Genomic DNA, 21,980 nt, shown 5'->3' with positions numbered 1-21,980 from the left:
ATTTAAGAAGGGAAAAGGAATGGACATGTTTATAAAATAAGATGGATTCTTTCACTGTTTAAGGGGGCCAAAGTTTCTCTATTAAAGGAAGCAGCTAAAAATGTTAAACATGAACACTCAAAGGGAAAAATCATTCAATCTCACTCCATCTTCCCTCATATGAAAGTAACAGCAAAACTGGCAAAACTTTTCAATCCCTGTTAAGTCTTGAATACACATGGCCAAATCATTCCTTGTCATTGATAGATTCCTACAGGTTAATACCATGCACTGTGCACTTTTCCTCAGTATCTGGCATGTTTTTCCACCTGTGAAAATTCTGTCAGCACTCTAATGGATCAATGAGCTTCTTCAGTGAGATGAGATATAATCTCTGCCCAAATCTTGACTACTTATAATAGAAGGCATGGCTCAGGCCCATTAATTCAATGATTTAGGCAACTGGATAGGACAACCAAGAATAATCAAGAAGATCATGTCTGTATTTATCAAAACGAAACTATACATATTGAGAGGAAAATAAGAACAATAAGGTAAAATGTATTGAGTGCTTATCACTGCATAGTTGTGGATTTCCAACTACTCATAGCGACAAGTTTGCTATTCCCATTGGACAAATAGAGTATCTCCAAAAGGTATATAAGGGCCAGGAGTTTGGACTAAACCAACACTACTAACCAATACTATACTAAACCAAAATCTCTGAGATTAGTAATCTGTGAAAACCGTAATGACTAAGAATCCTATTACTCATGGAATAACACATTGCTGACTCACAGTATTGAGAGCTAGAGACAAGGTTCTCACTAAAATTCTGCAGTTCATCTTATCCTTTTATCCACTGTCCCCATCTTGTTGCAGGAGTCTCTTCACCTCTGGTATTTAGTGCTAACTCTGCTCTGTAGTATAAACAGTTTCCATATATAAATGTAAATCACAGTCCCAGGATTCTCCTTAGTCAAGGCAAAGATCATCAATTTCCCACACAATATACACCTATATCCTATTATTGAAAGACAACATATCATGATGCTCAGTCTAGCTAATAGGGAAAAGAGCTAATGGATTGAACATTAATCGCACACTAACCATCATAACAATTAAGAAAGGCATCACAGGACGCCTGTAAAGGATGCCAGTATTTTGCGCTATGCAATAGAGAAGGTTCACACATGTCTTCAACATTACAGAAGCTGGGATTTCTAGACCCTGATTTAAAACAAGATATATTTTAATATGATTTTTTTCCATGCGACAGGTAGGTGGAAAAAGTGCAGGAGACAGTTGATAAGCATTCTTCAAGCCCTTCTTTTATTTTCTTTTTTTCCCAAAATTATCTTTAGGTAGAAGGGAGTTTGATTTTTGTCCTTCTAAGGATTTTTACTATTTGAGTTCTCCCTAGACTCTATCAGATTTCAGCTAATACATTTGTAACCTACAACATGTGTACTTACAGATTTACAGGCTAATTTTAGCTACCACAAATGAGGAAAACTATGCAATATTTGTTTTTCTGGGTCTGACTTAACTCAATATAATTTTTTCCAAGTCTTCCCATTTTCTTATGAATGAGACGCCATCATTCTTTTTTATGGATGAATAGAATTCCACTGTGTATATACACATTTTCTTGATTCATTCATCAGTTGAAGGGTATCTGGGGTGATTCCACATCTTGATTATGGTGAATAGCGCTGCACTGAACGTGATTTTCCTGGGAGGTAATCTTGTTTGTGATATTTTTGGATAAAAGCCCAGGAGTATAATCTCTGTGTCATATGCTAGTTCTATGTTTGTTTGTTAGTTTTTTTTTTTTTAAAGAAATCTTATCTGCTTTCCAGAGTGGCTAAACAAGTTTCCTTTTTTCCTAATGAACATCCATTTTCAGATATCATGATAATAATCTTGAATAACCTGCCACTGTGTCAAATTCAAGAACAATACTCATTGATCTAAGAAGCTAGAGCCCCTGCCTTTACGAAATGAATGTATCAGTGTGTGTGTGTGTGTGTGTGTGTGTGTGTGTGTGTGTGCCAGAATTGACCCTTGAACTCTGGGACTTTTACTCTCACAATTTTACTTGGCTCAAGGCTGATAGACTGCCATTTGAACCACATGTCCACATACAAGTTCATTCGAGATGAGTCTCATGGACTTTTTCTGTCCAAGCTTGCTTTGAACCAATATCTTCAACTCTCAATTTCTGGAGTAGCTATAATTATAGGTATGAGCCACAAAGCACCTAGTTGAATATTCCAATATGTGCTACTAACTTTTCTATCCTTCTCTCTATAGGTATATGAACAGGACGACTTGAGTGAACAAATGGCAAGTTTGGAAGGGTTAATGAAGCAACTTAATGCCATCACAGGCTCAGCCTTTTAACACAGATGCTGAATGAATTGGGTGAATTTTCCAGGAACTCTGAAGCATATCCATTACTCATGAACAGCAAGCCTGGGTCCAAGAACTCTAACCAATGTACAGGTTACCATCTGGACCACTTTATTCAGGAATGTCTGTCTGAAGCAGTTCAGGAAGAATAAGTATCCTTTCCTTCATAGGCCTCAGGAATCGCAAGATGATGCCTATTTTGGCTTAAAAAACAAAAGCAAAGATGCATCTTCACAGCAGAGTCAAAGTTGAAGCTGCTAGAATAGTCCTGGGTCTTCACCCCTCAATGACCACACTGTCCAAACTAAATACCTATGTTTGCTTTCATTGAGACCTGTTGTTGTATGTGTAGGTCTAGTCTTACTAAATGCAAGTGCATTATTTAAGCCTGTATCATGCCATGGCAAATCAGTACAAGCTCACTATTTTGTTCTCAACTTTAAAATTCAAAGCTCCCATAGAAATTTGCATACTCCATAGCATCAAGAGATTGGATGTTTTCTTGACAGCACAAAGAGTAAATAAGCAAACAAGAGGCACCACAAGCTTATGTTTGTAACTTAGTCATTCATCTTTCACAAGTGGCAGATCTTAGCAAGTGGCTGTAAAAACCCCCATTTTAGCAAGTATTTGCAAATCCATCCTTGGTAAACATTTATCTCTGAAGTACAGGAACAAAGAAATCTGGTGGTATTCTGCCAGCATCAGTGCATTTCTAAAAGAAGGTACAGTAGACTCAATCTTGTCAGATGCATGGTAAAGTGTCTTATAATAGGACACTTTTCTATTTGAGTGGCTTTTTGTTTCATAACACACTGTGATGACATGTAAAAATGTTTCACTGAGGCGTCTTCTTCAGGAATTTGGCTGGGAGAGTTCACACACACACACACACACATACACACACACACACACACACACACACACACACATACACACACACACACAGCAGTAGCCTATCCTCCTCTGACTTCTTGGAAATCATCTTTGGGCAAAATGGGTAGTTCCATGTCTGCTATAGTACCCTGTGGAAAGCAGGCTCTGGAGAAGGAAAGGAGCATAAATGATCCTTTTCAAGATTACCTTCTCTGGTGTGTTCATGTAGCATCATTCCTGAGTTATGTCTGGCAGTACTGAAACAAGTTGACTGCCAGAATCTTTAACCAAGGGGGAAATTCCACACCAAGCCTCTGACCGAATGAAGAAGAGGCAGAGGGGTCAATGCCACTTGACATTAACATATCATAATTTCAGTGGATACCCTTCCAAAACAGCATCTTAAACTATGGGCAAAGATTTTTTTCGGTTTTTATTACCGTGTTATCTACAGCTTGGAACTAGCTGAAATTAAGAATATTTTGTGTGCGGTTTCTGAATTTTCAGCCTGCATTTGGAGTTAATCCCTGTTTATGCAGCTGAGTTGCCAAAAGGGAACCAGTTTGCATATTTATCAGTTAGGTGACTTGAAAACCCAATGAGAGAGTTTCAGCTGAATTATTCTTTTCAGCTCTGCCTTTGATTTCAAGCTTCAGTAGGTCATAATTTTAAAAGAGCGTGGAAAGGATAGGATCTTTACAACCTAATAGCTCCTTTTATTAGGTGGGTAATTATATATGAATCCCTGAATGAAATATTTTGAGCAAAATGGCACTGTAACAGAAGTAATAATTCAGATTATTTTTTTACAGTTTTATGTCAGGAAGGAAATCTGATGTCAAAGAGAGAGGTTGTTCACATGGTTCATTAGGAAGTCTGGTCCATTTGCAAAATTGTTCCTTCAACAAGAGTGCTTGTTCAGTTTCCCAAGATTTGCTGGAAGTCCTCTCAAAACCCTGTGTCATGTTATTCAATGGGACAGAATTTTCTTGTTCAATATCTGGGCACGTAGGAAGACAAATCTACTCTTACCAGAAAAAAAGGGCATCTCCTAAGACCATATTGATTTTTGTTTCAGATACAATCCATTGTCTTAAAAATAAATGTTTATTAAGCTAGTCCATGCTCGAAGCCCTAGAATACTATCCTCCTTTAAACTTCAAGCAAGTAATATTCTTATACAATATATGATCTGTGAGGACTTTCTCAGTTTGGAATGGGCTAGATTCCATTGACTGAGTTGCAACGTGTAAAAATGTCCAAGTCAGACCTGATGAAGGCGGCTCGCATGTGTAATCTGAGTACAGGAGGCTGACATCTGAGGTTCTCAGAAATGCCCATAAGACACTTAACTCCAGCAAAGAGCCAGAAATGGAGCAGTGGCTCAAGTGGTAGTGCTCCAGACTTGAGCTAAAAAGCCAACGCCAAAGGCAAAGCTATGAATTGAATGAAGCCTTCATACTGGTACAAAAAATATCCAAGTCAGCAATTTTAGGAAAAAAATTCCATTGCAGTCCTGTTATCTATATTTAACATGTTTAGCTGGAGTTACATTTCTGCTACACACTTTGAAAGTTTCTTCATCAAACAAATCCTCCAATGGTTTGTTTTAGCAATGGGCAAGCCTTCTTGCCATTACTCAAGTATAGAATAGATTGCATTTTATTATCCTCAGGAGACCCTATTGTCTACTTACCTGACACTTTTATTATTCAATTAGATCACCTTCGTTTCTCTATCTTTTGCACCGTAGGCCCTCAAATGATTCACATATACATGGTCACTTTTTAATTTCCTGATCTCTTGATTTCTTGACAAGAAAGAATCCATGAATACAAGGTGGTAGCCTCTGTTTTTGCTCCTTCTTTGAGTTTAGTTCAGGGCATGCTGGGCTCTTTAAGCTCATAAATCTCTCTGACTCCCACAGGGCAAAATCTTGACAACCAACCACCAGCCTCTGCCTCCAGCAGTCATTTCTCTCTAAGAAAGAAGAAAATCAAACTTGGCAGTGCCTGCTCAGGCCTCCCTTATCCTGTGCTGAACTGTCAGGCAAGAGCTCCCTCTTGCAAAACTTTGGTATTTTTCTTTGTATTTCATTCTGATAGCAATGCTATTTTCATTCCAGTAGAAATCTCTGCATTTGTTAAACTCATAAAAATGCAGATAGCACAAATGTGTACAGAATGTTTGAATGCTCCTCTAGCCAGAAAGTTAAACATTTCTCAGCAATTCACATTCAATAAGAAATTGGTCATAGTGGCCTCTTTCTATAGTCAATCTATAAATAATATAGCTTTATATTTTAGATATTGCAAAATGCATACTCAACTGAACAATTTGAAAAAAGAAAACAACCAAACCAGAGGTGGTATGAGAGGATATATTAAGCCTTTTAGACATTTTACACAATACTACTTTCTTTAAAATAAGAATTAAAAAATAATAAGGTGTATGGCTCATTTCTCTGCCTTGGTCATAGCCACCAATGGAGAGCCAGGACTAGATAGTTGTCCAGATAGCATTCAAGAGCTAAACTTTATCAATCATTGGCTTTTCCAATAAAGGATCTTTTAACCTCTGGTTTTTCTGGAAGCTAGCAATGCCTGAAAGCATCATGGAAACCTATTCACCATTTGTATCCTTCTGTTGATAATATTTAAAGAAACAGTTTAAGGTTACCTCTCAGTGGAATAGAGTCTCTCAGACAAGGTTAATGGACTTTCATCCCCAATTCAGAAGGCTATCTCTAAGAAGAGTTTATCTTGCAATTTTAGATAAGTTCCCTGACTTAAGACTTCTTGTGGTTTGGTATATTCATTTCTAGCCATGTGATCTGTAAGATAGAGTAGCTTTCCTTCCACATCCAGAGTACTCCTCATGAGCTGAGGTTAGGCAGAAGGCTGGGACATGCTATAATAGCCCATTTATTCTTTTTTCATATATTTTTTATTTTAATTAATAGATGGGTTACATTATATTCACCACATAGAAGGTGCATTGCTTCACAAACATTGATACCCTTTCTCATGTTTTGGTCCCCATTTTCCTCCCCCCCCCCAACCCCACCCTTCATCTTGTTTTCCTCCCTTCCCTACTTACCCTATTTCAAATAACCAAATAAACACATATACAATATATCAGATAACCAGGTGAAATACTGTAACAATATGAGATAACCAAGGGACAGCAAAAGAGATGAGAAATAACATAGTACATTAAGGACAACAATTGCACATTACATGGTCTTTGTTTCTATATCCTGGAGGTCCTTTCATTTAGGGTCATACTATTTTCAACCCATTTATTCTATGTTCAAAATAATTGTAGAGAGCTACAGATGCAATCCCAGACTCACACCTCCATTTTCTGTCTTCTTCAGAATCACTCGCAAGCAACATTTTACTCAGAATCTGTACTTATTGGTTAGCTTTCATAAATCATTAAAGAAAGAAAAAAATCTTGTTTTAAAGTAAATTGGAAACTTGAGAAAAGTGACAAATAGATGTTTTATATGATATTCTTTCCCATTGAAAAAGATGATGCATACCCATACCTCAGTCAAACCTTGCAATCTAAATTACCTGCTTGCTGAAGAACTGATTCTTAAAAGGAGTGGTAACTTCACTGGCCAAGCAGTTCAGATAGGAGACTTAATGCCATGCCCATATCAGGCAGTGAATATGACTTCTGAGCTGGTGTCTCCAATGCCAGACTGAGTAGATAGCATTCACTTAGTGGACTTCCAGCCGCACTCTGAAGGACTTTTCTTCTCTTGCTCTCAGTAGAGAGCCTTTGTACATTGCCATCCTATGTTTTTGTTTTTGTTGGTAGAAGAGCCACCTAAGAGCTCTACAAGATGTCATATACACGGAGTTATGGGCCAAGGAATCTCACTGTGTGCTGAACGTGTATTTTCAGATGCAAGAAAGGAATGTTGGAGATGAGGAGAAATGCTGTTTTTTTTTAATATTGTAGGGTAAACCTGACGATTCTGAACTTTGTGAATTGTCAGTTTGTTTGGGGGATGGGTGGGGTGGGTCTGGGGTGTACTTTTTATAAGTAATATTTAATTTATTATTTAGAGTGGCTTCTTTTTTGGATAATTTATGATAAATAAAAATGGGAGATCTGGTTGGTTGGTATCTAGGCTAGGATGGCTGTTAAAGCTGCAGTGTTCTATTATCTCAGAGGGACAATGTTGGAAAAATGAGCTGTCCATTGCTGAGTATGAGGAAACATCCAGTCCAGGCAAAGCCTTCACTGAATTTCCATCACCAATGCCTTCTCCCTTTCTAGGGCTATTCAAAGAAGACAAATACCAAACCTAAAATAATTTGGATAGCATTTTGCGGATCAGTGCTAGTCATTCTCTCCAAGGGCTTTGCAACTCAAGACAATTGTTAGTGTGATAGTGGTATGTTTATATGGTAGAAATGGGTATACTACAGCTTTAACTAGCCTTAGTGGAAAATAAAAAGAAAGAAAATTTTTGTTGTTTCAAAATACCCTTAACTCAAAGGTATTCTGATCCCACAAAGAGTTTCTTTAACTTGTCAGACTCTAGCATTGTTAACCAAATTAGACTAGTGATTGCAATATTTAAGTGTAAATCTTGTTCTATGGAAAAGGAAACTTGCTTACAGTTTAAAACTGACTGTTTCTACACATGATCTTGTATACTATTACACAAGAAAAAGGGGTTTTGTAATCACTGTAGAACAGTCCCATATCCATTTTTTATAGAAATGTTATTCCAATGGTGCATTTTTTGTTTAATAAATAAAGTTTTGATACAAAATTGTTCTATTGCATTATTTATAACAAACGACTGATTCTCCCACATAATCAGCACCAACCCCTAGCTGGCCTGTCTTTATCTTAGTATGTTAGTCTCTGTGATAGAAGTCTCAGTATTCTATCATGTTCCCCTTGGAATCTATTTACCATTTTCTGCACATTCTCAAGTATGTATTCAGTCCCAGAAGTCACCAAGCCACCTCAGGCTGCCAGAACTTGTTTTGTGTGCCTGCATGAGAGACCTGAAAATGTTTGATCTCACCTTATCCAAAGCAGCTAAACACTTGAGCCCCTTTGATCCTGATGGCAACAACTCATAAGAAAAGTTCCAGCCTGGATCTGGTGGCTCACACCTGAAATCCTGGCTACTCAAGAGACTGAGATCTGAGGATTATGGTTCAAAGCCAACCTGGGCATGAAAGTCGGGAAGACTCTTAGCTCCAGAAAACAAGAAGTGGTGCTGCAGCTGAAAGTGGTAGAGTGCTAGCCTTGAGCTGAAGAGCTCAAGGACAGTGCCCAATCACAGAGTTCAAGACCCACAACCAAGAAAAAAACAGGAATAAAAAAAGAGAAAAATTTCAGTTTAATACCAGAGCACTCCTGAAAGGTTGAGCCAAATGCACTCTCAGGAGATAATGTTCCACAACATGGTAGCCATAAGAACACAGATCTGCTTCTTCCTTCTGAGTGACCTCCTTTTCCTCTTATAGCCTTCCCTAATTATTTCAACTGGGTGCACTTTACAACAAATCATTTTCCCAGACATCCATTTGTTGGGAGAAATTCATCTAAGACAAAATCATTAGTATTCATCCCAACATGCCAATATCGAATCTATGAAATACTACACCTCCAGATACTTCACTCTCACAATGTCAACAGAAGAATCTGGGAACACACACACACACACACACACACACACATTGCATAATATATATAGAGAGAGATATAGATATAGATATTGAAAGGTGAAGTTGAACATCTAATATATTTTAAAAGAAAGTCATGTAGTGCCACAAGTTTTATTCTTCTGAGCAAACAAATTATTACTAAAGGTAAAAGTCCTCAGTACGTTCTTGTTTCAAGAGTCATATGGCACTTCCATTTTCATCAATGTGCTATCACTCAATATGAAAAAAAAATATGTTTGAGCCAGGTATAGTGAGTCACGCATGTAATATTAGATACTTGGGAAACTAAAAGCAGAAAAATGATTAGAGGATGGAAAAAGTAAGTAATTGTATCCATCTTAAGCAATAAAAATGTTAGGCACAGTAGTATGTTTCTGTTATCCCACATATGCAAAAAAAAGATGTAAATAGTAGGATGATGGGTCAAAATGGCAAAAATTGAGACCTCATTCAAAGAATCTTAACAGCAAAAAAGAATCGAGTGACTGAAGTGGTAGACTTGCAAGGCCCCTGCATTTAAACCTCAATGCCAAAAAAAATTTAATATGTTTAAAAACCTCTATAGATGTGAAGAAATTAGAACCCTTGTTCACTATTGTTCAACTTTATAATTGCTGTGGATATAATATACAGCCCCTAAAACATAGACTACCATATAATCTTATACTTTTGTCCTAGAGACTTATATGTTCATTTCTTTTTTTCTTTTTTGATTTTTTTATTATAGAATTTATTCACATTGATTTTTACATCATATTTCAACTGATGTATTTAATGAACAAGTATTCAAGAAGGCAATCTCTATATACAATCACTGGCACTTAGATTTTAGAACATAATTAAAATTAGGCTGAGGGTTTGTATGTCGTAGATACATATTAATCTATGTAATAAAACATTATGTCTATAGAGTCATAGATTTTTATTTCTATGTAGTTGTGTTTATCTTTCCAATAGCATGTCCATAGCTTTGAGTATGCAAATATTGAGTCCTCGCTCTTGTACTATGTACATCTCTGCACTATTCACAACAGCCAGGCAATGGAAACAACCCAGATGACCTACTGCAGATGAATGGATACAGAACATGTGATATATACATATATATATATATATAATGGAATTCTACATAGTCATTTATTCTTTAATAGGGATGTTATTTGTAATAGCTAGAACAAAGAGAACAAAAACCTTTGTGAAATCTCCAGCAACAGTATGCTTTTTAGGATTCCTTCTCACCCCACCACCATCTCTCTTCTGCTGTATTGTCAAAAAAAATATATCAGTGTTTTACTGGGAAGTTGGAATGCACTTGCATACTAGACAATGTGATTGTTAAATTCTACATCTATTTTAAAGTCATTTTAATCCTACCTTTTATTTGCCTAAATCTAAAGGTAAACTTAATCTGTATTTATTTACCAATTCCTGGTTTTTCTACTTTTCCCTTTCATTTGTAACTAATCTCTCTCCCTCTCCCCAACTTCAAAAATTCATAATTTGATTCAATAAATACCAAAGCAATTATTCCTGAGATAATCCAAATGCTCTCATTAGCAGTTCAAAAGGTTTCTTGAAATAAATAACAGAAATAATTTCTCCAAGACTCCTTTCAGGTTTTAATTAACATTCCTCTTTATAAATTAATGACAGTTCTTTAATTTCCCTGTCTTTGTTAACATCTATTCTGACTATGTAAGTTTGACAAAATACCAGTTAGTAGAACAATTTTTCACCTTCTTACTATTTCTTAAGGATTTAATTCTTGCACTATTCTTTGATTCTGTTTTGGGTTCCCTGAACTGCTTTCTTTTTCTTTGTATGCAAGCTAAAATTGTTCTGGTGTGGAGCTTTCTTAACAATATTACCATTTCAGTTTTGTTAGTGTGAATCATTTGTCATGAATTATTCCTATTTCTTCCCAAATAGGATGCTTCAAAAAATTAACTACAGCAAATACTTCATGGGGTTTTGTAGGCTTGAATTTAAATCCAGCCATGTATATAAAGGCCTCTGTATGATTTCTGATTCTGGGCACAAAACCTTAATTAATTATACATCTCTTCTTTCTGTGTCTACACTCAACCTCCCCATTGATGTTTATGAATCTTCTCATACATGTTTAAAAACATAGATGTGGCCTGGTCCTGATTCTAATTATATACATATAATTTTCAACACCTAGATAGATTAAAGAAGCACAAAGAGGTAGATATTGTAATACAATATCTTGCATATTAAAGTACAACTAACTATTATTTAGTGTCTCATTCCAATGCAAGGCACTCTGCTGGACTAGCATAGACCAGTATATCTTCAACCTTTATGTACAACCCACATATATGTGTATATTCGACTCCATTTCAAATGGGAATTGGATATTTTCAGATGAAAAGGAGAAAATTCCACCACCATCAAATTAAAGTTTCTTACCACCTCATAGGAAAGGTGATATCTGAAAAAACGTTTTTAATAGTAAAAAAAAGATGAAAACCCATAAGTATATAAAAAGGTAATTTAGGTAAGAGAAGTTATGTGAGCAGGAAAGATACATAAGCTAGAAAGTTACAAGACAAACACTACAGAAGGGGACATCTAGGGTTTTTCTGAACTAGTATATTGTATGTGAGGGAAAATGGAACAAGAAGTAGATTTGGGAAACTCAACTGAGGTTTGTAAAGGTCACCTAAAATATTTAAGTGTGTCAAGAACAAGTAATCATAGGCCAGGAGGCTGGCCTAATGTTGGAGTGCTTGCCTAGCATGCATGAAGCCCTAGGTTCTACATACACAGAAAAAATAGGAAGTGGTGCTGTGGCTAAGTGGGCCATGAGAAGGCCCAAAGACCTGAATTCAAGCCCAGGACTGGTGGGAAAAAAAAGAACAAGTAACTATCAAACATGAAAGTCCTATTCTTAATTCACAAGTGTCTATAGAATAATTACAGTGAACCAAGGACCAAACTGATACCGAAAAGAAAGCCATCCAACTGGATATAATTACTACCACTTGTGGTATTGTTCATTTATTTGTGACCCCAATACAGAGATTGTTAGGCCAGTGTAATAATTGTGATTGAAATGAGTCCTAAAATATAAAATTGTAATATAGAAGCACCTTATCTTTAGGGACTGCTAACCATTATCACTGAAGAACAAAGTCACTTCATTTAGATAAGATAACCCTCTTAGGAGTAACATTTAAACTGAAATCAGAGTACAGTACAAGGAATCATCCACGTGAATATTAGAAACATAGAACATTCCAGAAGAAAGAGAAGCTATGTTTGGGCAAGAAAAGAGCTAACAGGTGGTTAGCTGCACTTGATTGCACAAGGTGTGGAGAGGAATGAAATGAGAGGGGTTAGAACATTAAAATCGGAGCCGTTATGCTGCATCTCACAACACTGTCTATAATCTGTAGAAACAGGAGGCGCTTGGCAGCTTGGAGAATTCACATGTAATCACTATGCATCAGCACAAACAATGCACATGCTACCTCCAATATGCAATATTATGTAACGTTCTTTATTGCATATAATTCATCTTCTCTTGTTCATGACTGTAAACTCCCATTTCATTATGGGATGAATCTCAATCTTGGAGCAGGTATTTCCTTTAAAATTTTTCTTATTTCACTCAGCCTCTTTCTGTGACAGGAGTCTGTTTTGGGTAAAGTCTTGAACTTCACAGTTCTCATTTCTCACTAGAAAGTCATTACCCTTGGCAATCCTCTTCAAGTGGGCTTCTGGGAAAGCACTCATGACTCTCAAAATGTGCTTGTCCGCGTGCAGATTCTCATGGAAGCCAATGTAGTAGTCTTTAATCCATCTCATCAGTGGGGATTTTGTTGACCTTTACAACCACAGTTTGTATCTTAAGAAACTCCTGAGCATCTTTTCTCTCAGTACATTACGATCTTGTGAGCTCTATTGTCACTTGGCCAAATCTAATTCTTTCTAGCACCATTAACAAAAATTCTGTGTTCCAACCTTGTCCTGTACATGGTCACCAATTATTAATTCTAAAACATTTGTTTTAGATGGGGTGTCCTTAGCATGCATCTATAATCCTAGCTACTCAAGAAGCTGAGATTAAGGACTGTGGTTTGAAACCATCTCTGGCAAGAAAGTCCATGAGATTCTTATCTCTGATAAACTACTCAAAAATACTGCCAGTGGAGCTGTGGCTCAAGTGTTAGAGTACTAACCTTGAGCAAAATTGGCTCAGGAACCATACTGAGGCGTTGAGTTCAAGCCCCAGGGCTAGCACACAAAAAAATATGAAGAAGACCTTTTATTATGAGAGTTTCCTTTTCCCTTTTCCATCGTGATTCCCTGACCCTCAGCTTACATAAGCCTAGTGAAGACATGCTAGAATAACCCTGTTCCTTACTTGTCAGGGGTTTTCAGTTATAGTCTCTGGCTAGCACACACATCTACCATGTTCCTTCTGAAGCCTTAGCTAGCCCTCTGAGAGGTCCCTTACCAAGAATCTTACAAAATACAATGGAAGACTGTTCTACACGGTGCTGCTCTCCCAGTTCCTCGCTTTCTCCCCATGTCTCTCTCTTTCCTCCCAGTCACCTCCACATGGGGCGGGGATCTCTACCTCTAGTTCTCACAGGAGGAATGGTGGCACTGCTGACAGCCTGATTTGGATGTCCAGACCCATGGGAAGGTACAATTCTATTCTTTTTAAGACTCTGAATTTAATGAGTAAAACAGGAATATATTATAACAGCTACAACAAATGAATATGTCAGGAAGGACTAAAGCTTAATCCACCCATTGCCATGAAGTCTCCTATCTCTTGGGAGAAAGGTAAAGACCCAAATACAGGAGACTAACAGGTATGTCTTTGTGGGAGACAAAGAGGCAGAGTCATGGTTTTCAGAGCTATTCCATGAATAGGCCTATATTACAAAGTGGTAGAGGGTAGATAGCAACTCTGCACTAATGTCTAGAAGGCCAGCTCACAAGCAGCCTGGAACTTTGTGATCCCTTCAGGGTTTGGCAAATAAAGCAATGTTCCTGTGGAAGATGTTGGGACTCCTGTCACTAGCACTAGGCTGACAATAGTCCCCAGGCATTGGACAGATGGTCCTATTTCCCTCTAACCTTCCTTTGTTTACTTTCTTTTCATCTATCATACTAGGACAATAATATCTGGCTTGCCTACTTTGCAGATTTCTTATGTGGATGAGTCCGATAGCACATATAAAAGCACTTTATAGGTTACAAAGTGCTACCTTATGGCTTACAAAGCAATAATGACATTGTTAGAATGTATACCAGAAAGTTGTAATCTACTCTTCCTACAAAAATCTAAAATACAAACAGGAGGGTGGGTTTTCTGGAGATTTTTCTAAGCAGTTCCACACCTGATGAGGGTGTATGGCCCTCCCTATAGTTCTGTATACTTCTGAAGGGTAGGGTAGGGTGGAGTAGGGTAGAAATATCAGCTCAAGTTCTTGCTTCTGGGTAGTCAGCTTCTCATTGAGTGCTTTATTTACTCAATTATTTTCTATTGCAAGTAAATAAATGTGCCAGACACTGACAGTTGTAGTCCTTCCTACTAAAGAGGCTGAAATCTGAACAAAAGGGCTGGGACCTAGTTCAAGTCTGGCACATCCCTGGCAAGCACAGGCCCATGCATTCATGCATTTTACAAAATTAAATAGCTAAATAAACACACCGATATTAAGTCACTTTCTAGGAAGGAAAATTTTCATAAGGCCTGGAACCTTGTTTCTTACACAATCTCTGCTTCTCTGCTTCTCTGATCCTTTTATTGTGTCTGTGTTTTGTCCTTTTTTCCTTAAGGGAATATCTCAAAAAATACAAATATAGGTTATTCCTTCAGGAAAGCATCAGTGTTTGTGTTGCAGTTCAGCCTACAGCTGACACCCAATGCTTTAGGCTCTCATTTCACTCTGTAAGCCAAGTATTTCATTAAGTTTTTCTCTTTCCAAAGATTGTTTTCTCAATAGAAGGCACTGGTGGATAAAGGCTACAGTGTGTTTCTCTCTACACAGTCACAGTAAATGAAGACTTTATCTGGCACTCTTGTCTCACATTTATCTAGCAAAATGAGAAGACTTTGTTGTGGTAGGTAACAACAGTATTTCTTCTTCCTCTGGACTTCCTTGGATGAAATGGAATTTTTTAATGCGGTTAGAGAAAGGTGATTCTTGCTGACCTTTTCAATGTAAACATTTCCTTTTGTATACCAAAGGGAAATTGACTGAATTAATTTGTTGAATGAACAAAATTTAATTATATTTATCATTGCATTCTAAGGGCTAGATATTTGGCAATAGTAATAGCAATAAAAGTTAAATAATAAATTAAGCAATGTTGTACATAGCCCATTACTTGACTTATTTATCATTGTGAGACCATGAGTCTTCAGTTTGAGCTATTTTTTTTAACATTTCAGGATAATCAAATGAATAAAATAGTAAGCACTAATGTGATGAAATACTCATCACATGTACAACATGTTGTGCTAAGAGCCTTGCATAAATGTTCTCATTTACTATACAACAAAACCTTCCAACATGTGAAAGACTGTTGTGAATTTATGGAGGGAAAAACCTGAAACCAGAGCTATTAAGTTCCTTGCCAAATGTCACCAAGCCAGTAGGTATAAAGCCAGGCCTCAAATCTACTTTGTCAGATCTAAAGTAAATATTTTTTTATCACCACTTTGAGCAGTAGGCAACTGGTAGTTTTAATTAATTCCCTAGGCTTTCATGTTTCTCTAAACTTGCATTTTTTTTATTAAAGAATTTATTAACATTGATTTTTTACATCATATTTCAAATGACATGTTTAACAAACAAGTGTTCAAGAAAGGAATCTCTATATACAATCACTGGCACTTAGTTTTTAGAACATAATCAACATTAGGGTAAGGGTTTGTATATCATAGATACATATTAATTTATGAAATAAAACATTATGTCTATGGAGTCATAGGTTTTTATGTCTACGTAGTTCTTGCATGTTTATCAAAGCTGCCTGGAACTCTTGTTAAGTATCAAATTCTAGGGCTCTATTCTAAATGATGTTGTTTCAAATGGTCTAGGGTATGGCGTGAGAATCCGTATTTTAACAGGTTTCCCATATAATTTCTGTTCTCATATCCTATGGCAACAGGAAATGATCTGCTGCACTGTCTGAAAAATCCATCTCCAAACAGAAATTTAAAAAAATAATTCAAAGAGACCACATTGAGACCTGAACAACACAAGAGGGCATTTGCTGCAGATGCATTTGGGTCCACAGGAAGATCCAATAAAAGAAGTTCATTTCCCAGATAATGGAAAATGTACTCCAGAAATGGAATTCGTAGGCCCTGGTTGGATATATGTGGATTATGGCTCCATTGCTGTAATTATTGGCTCAGTGTCTGTAATTATAGATGTGATTTGTTATCACATCTGAGTGAGACTGTCCTCTCACTCCTCCTCTGGTAACCCAGGGGTGGCTCCACTCTCCTGAAGCCAAAGCAATGAAAGCAGAGAAAGAGCAGGAGCTCCATGGATTCATCACCAGAAGAAAGGTATGGATGGCAAAGTTAAACTAGACTCCCCTAAGATCAAATGAGCACTTCAGAAGAACAAATTGTATCAAGAACGTATCAAAAACAAAAGCTGAAAACTTGTCCTGACTGAGTGGAGATATTTGAGGGTAAGTCACTGCTCTGCAATTCTGTACACTCAAGCATATTATTCCATAAAACAACTGATATTTTTTATACGTTTATGTCTCAAGTAGGTACATTTTATTATATTCTTGACTACTTTTATCCCACACAAGAGGCAGAGAACTGCAAGGTCTTATCCAGGACAATTCTCTGTTGCTTTGAAAAAATGGTCTACGCAATTCTGTACTTCTTGTGAAGTTTGCTAGATTCATACTGAATTATCAAGTAAGCCTTTTGGAGACCCATATCTGGAAGATTTTGCTTCAGCTTTAAGCAGGACTTGTTTACTAAATTAAGATAAAAGAGCTTTACTGCCTCTTTGTGAGACCCATTCAAAATTGGATATACTTTTTCACTAAATAGTTCCTAAAATAAAACTTTATAACCATCTGGATTCACTGCTTTCTTGCTGATATTTCTTGTAGATACATGGTATGTTAATGACTTTTGATCTCAAAGGATGTCTTAGACTCCAAAATTATGTGTTTAGATAACAACCCAACAGGAGCCACTTTGATTTCTGTAGCTTTTTTTTACCTATAACATGCTTCAAAATGCAAACTATATCAAGGTATTGCTCTTAGAGTTTTCATCCTGAGACAAATCAGTAAATCAATTTCCTTACTATTATATACAAATTACAACGTACTTCATTGCTTTTTGTTGTTCTATTTCTCCTTTTTTAATGACTAATTGCTAAATTTTCCCCTGGCTCTGCAATTCTGCCTTTTACCAGAAACTGAGGGAATATTAATTCTTTGCACATTGAGGACAGCTAATTATCAATTAGCTTTTTTATTTCCAGCATTAGCATGAACTATGATACAGAAGAAAAGCTAAATGTTCTGGAAATCATCCCAAGATATCTCAGAGAAGAGAGAATATCTAATAATAATCCTTTCTACAAATTTGGTTTTATATAGGCATTTAATTAAATATAAATAGCTCTTCTTTAAAAAAAAGTTCCTAAGACTATGTTACAGAGATAAAGGATGAAGATATGTACCTACAGAAGTGCAGAATACCAGGTATGTAATTTCCATCCCTTTATAAGTTATAAAGTTATTTATTTTGTTTTATTTTATTATAAAGTGATGTACAGATGGCTCACAATACGTAAGGCAATGAGTATGTTTCTTGTAAAACATTATTACTGCCTACTTTCCCTCCTCCCTGACTCTCCCCCCAAGCCCCACCAAGTTCTAAAGTTCATTTCCAGCATAGTGTCTTGTAAGTATCTCTTGTATCGCTGTTGCATTGGTTCACAGATGCCCCTCAGTAGATGAATGGATCAAGAAAATGTGGGTATATTGGGGCGAGGAGTTTGGCCTAATGATAGAGTGCTTGCCTAGAATGCATGAAGACCCCGGTTCTATTCCTCAGTACCACATACATAGAAAAAGCCAGAAGCGATGCTGTAGCTCAAGTGGTAGAGCTGTAGCCTTGAGAAAGCCCATGGACAGTGCTCAGGCTCAGAGATCAAGCCCCAGGTCTGGCAAAAACAAAGAAAGGAAGAAAGAAAGAAAGAAAGAAAGAAAGAAAGAAAGAAAGAAAGAAAGAAAGAAAGAAAGACAGACAGACAGACAGAAAGAAAGAAAGAAAGAAAGAAAGAAAGAAAGAAAGAAAGAAAGAAAGAAAGGAAAGAAAGGAAGGAAAGAAAGGAAGGAAGGAAGAAAAGAAAGAGAAAATATGGTATACATACACAATGGAATTCTACGCTTCCATCAGAAAGAATGGCATTGTCTCAATAAAGAAATAAAAAGACTAGGAAAAATCATATTAAGTGAACTAAGCCAAACCCAAAGAAGTGTAGACTGCATTGTCCCTCATTTGTCATAGTTAGTGACATGTATAGGACAGTCCTAGCGGAGAAGCACAGTTACCCAATAGCTACGTGCATACGACCATATAAGATGATGCTAATCAAAACGAACTCCAAGATATGGAAATAAGAGGACTTTTTTGTGTTTGTTTTATAAAGTTATTGTAGTGTTAATAGTAAATTAAATACTATGTTAGGAAGAATATATTAAATAATTACTGTGAACATGGCTGACCATCCATTTGTTCATATAAACATTTCCTCAGGGCGGCGGGTGGGGGGAGCAGTGACTTACTAGCCAGCAGGTGTACCTCACACCCTTAGCAATAACAGTAACCACGTAATCTAACACATTCAAAGGGGTCTTCACTACAGTTAGCTAGTCACTTTTCCCACCTCCTTTCCCTCCAAAATGCAGTCACAGACTCAGCTAACTCATAGGTTTATTCCAAGAATATCTTTTAAAACTAGAAAGTAGTGCCTAAGTAGCAAAATTCTATGATGTTATGGCCAATATATAACTTTATATTCTTGAAATAGTTACGTTCAGTTCCCGTTCCTCTGTGTGTCACGTATAGATGGAAAAATCTCTCTTGGGTCTGTGCTTTAAGCAAAGAGAAGCAACTAAACTGCTTCAATATCTCCCTCACAGGAGCCGACTCACTCTGAGTTTTATTGGTCTCCTTTTACCCCGTCGTGCAAGTAACTTGCTTTTGGGGATTTGAACAACTGTGCACTGGTCCTCTGCCTTCTGTTAAAGCGTCCTGTGCCAGATTTCTCAGGCAGAACTTCTCTATGAGATCATGCAGAAGATGTGGAGAGGGTTGGGGCTCAGCCATAGCCAGGAAACAGATCAAGAAACCTGAGGGCTCTATTAAACTTACCGTTAACTCTATTGATCTGCCCCTACTTGACCTTTCTACAACTGTGTTTCCCTGCTGCCCCCTGGCCAGGAAAATCTGTGAAGCCTCTCAATGGCTCTACATGTTCACTGTGGCTTAGGATAGAATCAAGTTTGCTGAGCTCCAGTCAAAGTGGCCATTCAAAAGCAGTAAACAGAATAGACTTGAACTCCATGAATCACTCAGCCTTCAGTGGCCTGATGTCTGTTATTAGACATGAGTTTTGTTAGGAACTAACTTCAAGTCATTGATCTAATTAGACAATGTAATTAGCAATTCAAAAATCCAAAGATGATTTTCCTTTAAGAATTGATTATCATCTTGCTTTAACGAAGCAAAGTACCTGGGCCAGACATTAGTGGCTCATACCTGTAATTCCTGAGTTCTGAGGATCCCAATTGAAAGTTCTGGGGCAGGAAAGTCATTTGAAACCCTCCAGCTCCGAATAACCACCAAAAGAACTGATAAGGAGCTGTGGCTCAAATGGTAGAGGGCTAGTTTCCAGCACAAAATGCTCAGGGACAGCTTCCAGTCCTGACTTTAAGCCCTACCCATCCCCCACCCCATCCCTCCACAAAACCTTCCTTCCTTCCGCCCCTCACAAAACCTACCCTCCCTGCCCCCACACACAAAATGCATCTGATTTGCTCATGTGGTGGTTCTTCAAAACAAGAATTGGCTTTTTACACGGTTTAATATCTTTTTTTAATATATTTTTTATTTTAATTAATAGAAGGGTGACACTATATTCACATACATTGATACCCTTTCTCATGTCTTGGTCCCCATTTCCCTCCCCCACACCCTCACCCCTTATCTTGCTTTCCCCCCTTCCCTGTCCAATTTCAAATAACCAAATACAAATATATCCAATATATCAGATAACAAAGTGAGATACTGTAACAATATGAGATAACCAAGGGATAGCAAAAGAGATGAGAGATAACAGTACATTAAGGACAACAATCACTCATTATATTACTTTTGTTTCTATATCCTAGAAGTCATTTCATTTAGCATCATACTATATGGCCTTATGTATCTAGGCTTTGCTCTATTGCAAATCTCTGCTATGAGAGCCCAACATAGTACAGTAAGGACAACAATCACTTATTATATAGCTTTTGTTTCTATATCCTGGAGGTCCTTTCATTTAGGGTCATTCTATAAGGCTTCATGTATCTATCTAGGTTTTGTTCTATTGTAAATCTCTGCTAGTAGAGCCCGAGGTTTCTACTGATTATGACAAATGAGGAAAACCATTGAGCCTAAGTTCCTTTGAGTCTGGCTTACTTCACTTAATATGATTTTTTCCAAGTCTTCCCATTCCTTACAAATGGGGTGATGTCGTTCTTTCTGACAGCCGCGTAGAATTCCATTGTGTACAAATACCACATCTTGTTGATCCACTCATCAACTGAGGGGCATCTGGGTTGGTTCCATATCTTTGCTATGGTAAATAGTGTGGCAATGAACATTGTTGTGCTAGTGGATTTAGTATGTCCTTGTTTCTGGATGATTGGGTAAATGCCAAGTAGTGGAATTGCTGGATCATAGGGGAGCTCTATGTTTAGTCTTGAAGAACTGCCATACTGCTTTCTATAGTGGTTGAATGAGTTTGCACTCCCACCAACTCACTGGGTAGCTTTGCATTTCAGTTTTCATTTTTTCTTGGAAAAACAAAAAAAAATAATTCTTGTAATTCTAACTTGTTTCTTGTAATGGTTTTATGTACTTTATGTCCTAAAAATTATTTCTTCTCCCAATCCACAGCTATTTTCACCTGTATTTTTCCTAGAAGTTTTATTGTAGCTTCTATTTTTAGTCCTATCCTTCACTCAAACTTATTATATGAATTATGGTCAGGTTATTTTTCCCATTTATATATCGAATTCTTATAGCACATTAGTGAAACAGATGTAATTTCCTTACTGATTGGCACTAGTTCCTTTTAATGAAACTCAGTTTTCCCATGTCATACCTTTTTTTAAAAATGTAGCTGTTTTGGCAGTGGACAGGTAAAAATAACCCCATTTTAGTTGTTTGCTGGTGAGTTCAACAAATACATAAGAACTACATCCTATTTAAAGTATTAATCAAATTCAGGGAGTAACAAAAACTAGATTGAGATGAGCTCATAAATGAAATACTTTTAGGACAAGGTCCAAAATCTTTCCACTGAGATTATGTCTGTGTTGCACAGATTAAAAGAGGGGCTTGTTTTTGTTTTTTATTTGGTTTAACTTTCCAGTGGTTTTTTTCTTATTTTATTTTTGCCTTGTCTGTTCTATTATCTGTCATTTGGGAGGGCAAGGGAGCACAGAACTTAAGGGACAAAGGATGAACAAAAGTAGTAATGTTACTCACTAGACACTAGGTTGAAAATGAATTTCACAACTTGTGGGTGGGAAGGGAAACTCAGAGAGAATGGAGGCAAAATACATTTCTTTGCCCAAAATAAAATGTACTCATTGTTAGACTTATGAAAATGGTAACTCTCTGTGTATCACCTTAATAATCTTCTGAAGCTGTCTTCAAATTTTGGTATTACTTGTGTTCTTTCTTAG

At 37.0% G+C, this 21,980-nt stretch overlaps 1 protein-coding gene across 1 annotated transcript in view; it reads left to right on the top strand.

The window, feature by feature from the left end:
• The window catches only part of Dcc (DCC netrin 1 receptor), a 934,207-nt gene extending 930,785 nt beyond the window's left edge, over positions 1-3,422 (top strand). Inside the window, exon 29 of the mRNA XM_090353075.1 lies at positions 2,296-3,422. Within this exon, the coding sequence (XP_090209201.1) occupies positions 2,296-2,385 (90 nt within the window). The 3' untranslated portion in view covers positions 2,386-3,422. The remainder of the gene's footprint in view (positions 1-2,295) is intronic.
• The last annotated feature ends 18,558 nt before the right edge of the window (positions 3,423-21,980 follow it).

Source organism: Megascapheus bottae, chromosome 19, assembly GCF_031878675.1.
Source record: "Megascapheus bottae isolate mThoBot1 chromosome 19, mThoBot2.hap1, whole genome shotgun sequence".
Taxonomy (NCBI): Eukaryota; Metazoa; Chordata; class Mammalia; order Rodentia; family Geomyidae; genus Megascapheus; species Megascapheus bottae.
The sequence above is the reverse complement of the archived record's forward strand: the minus strand, read 5'-3'. Positions and strand labels throughout refer to the sequence as shown.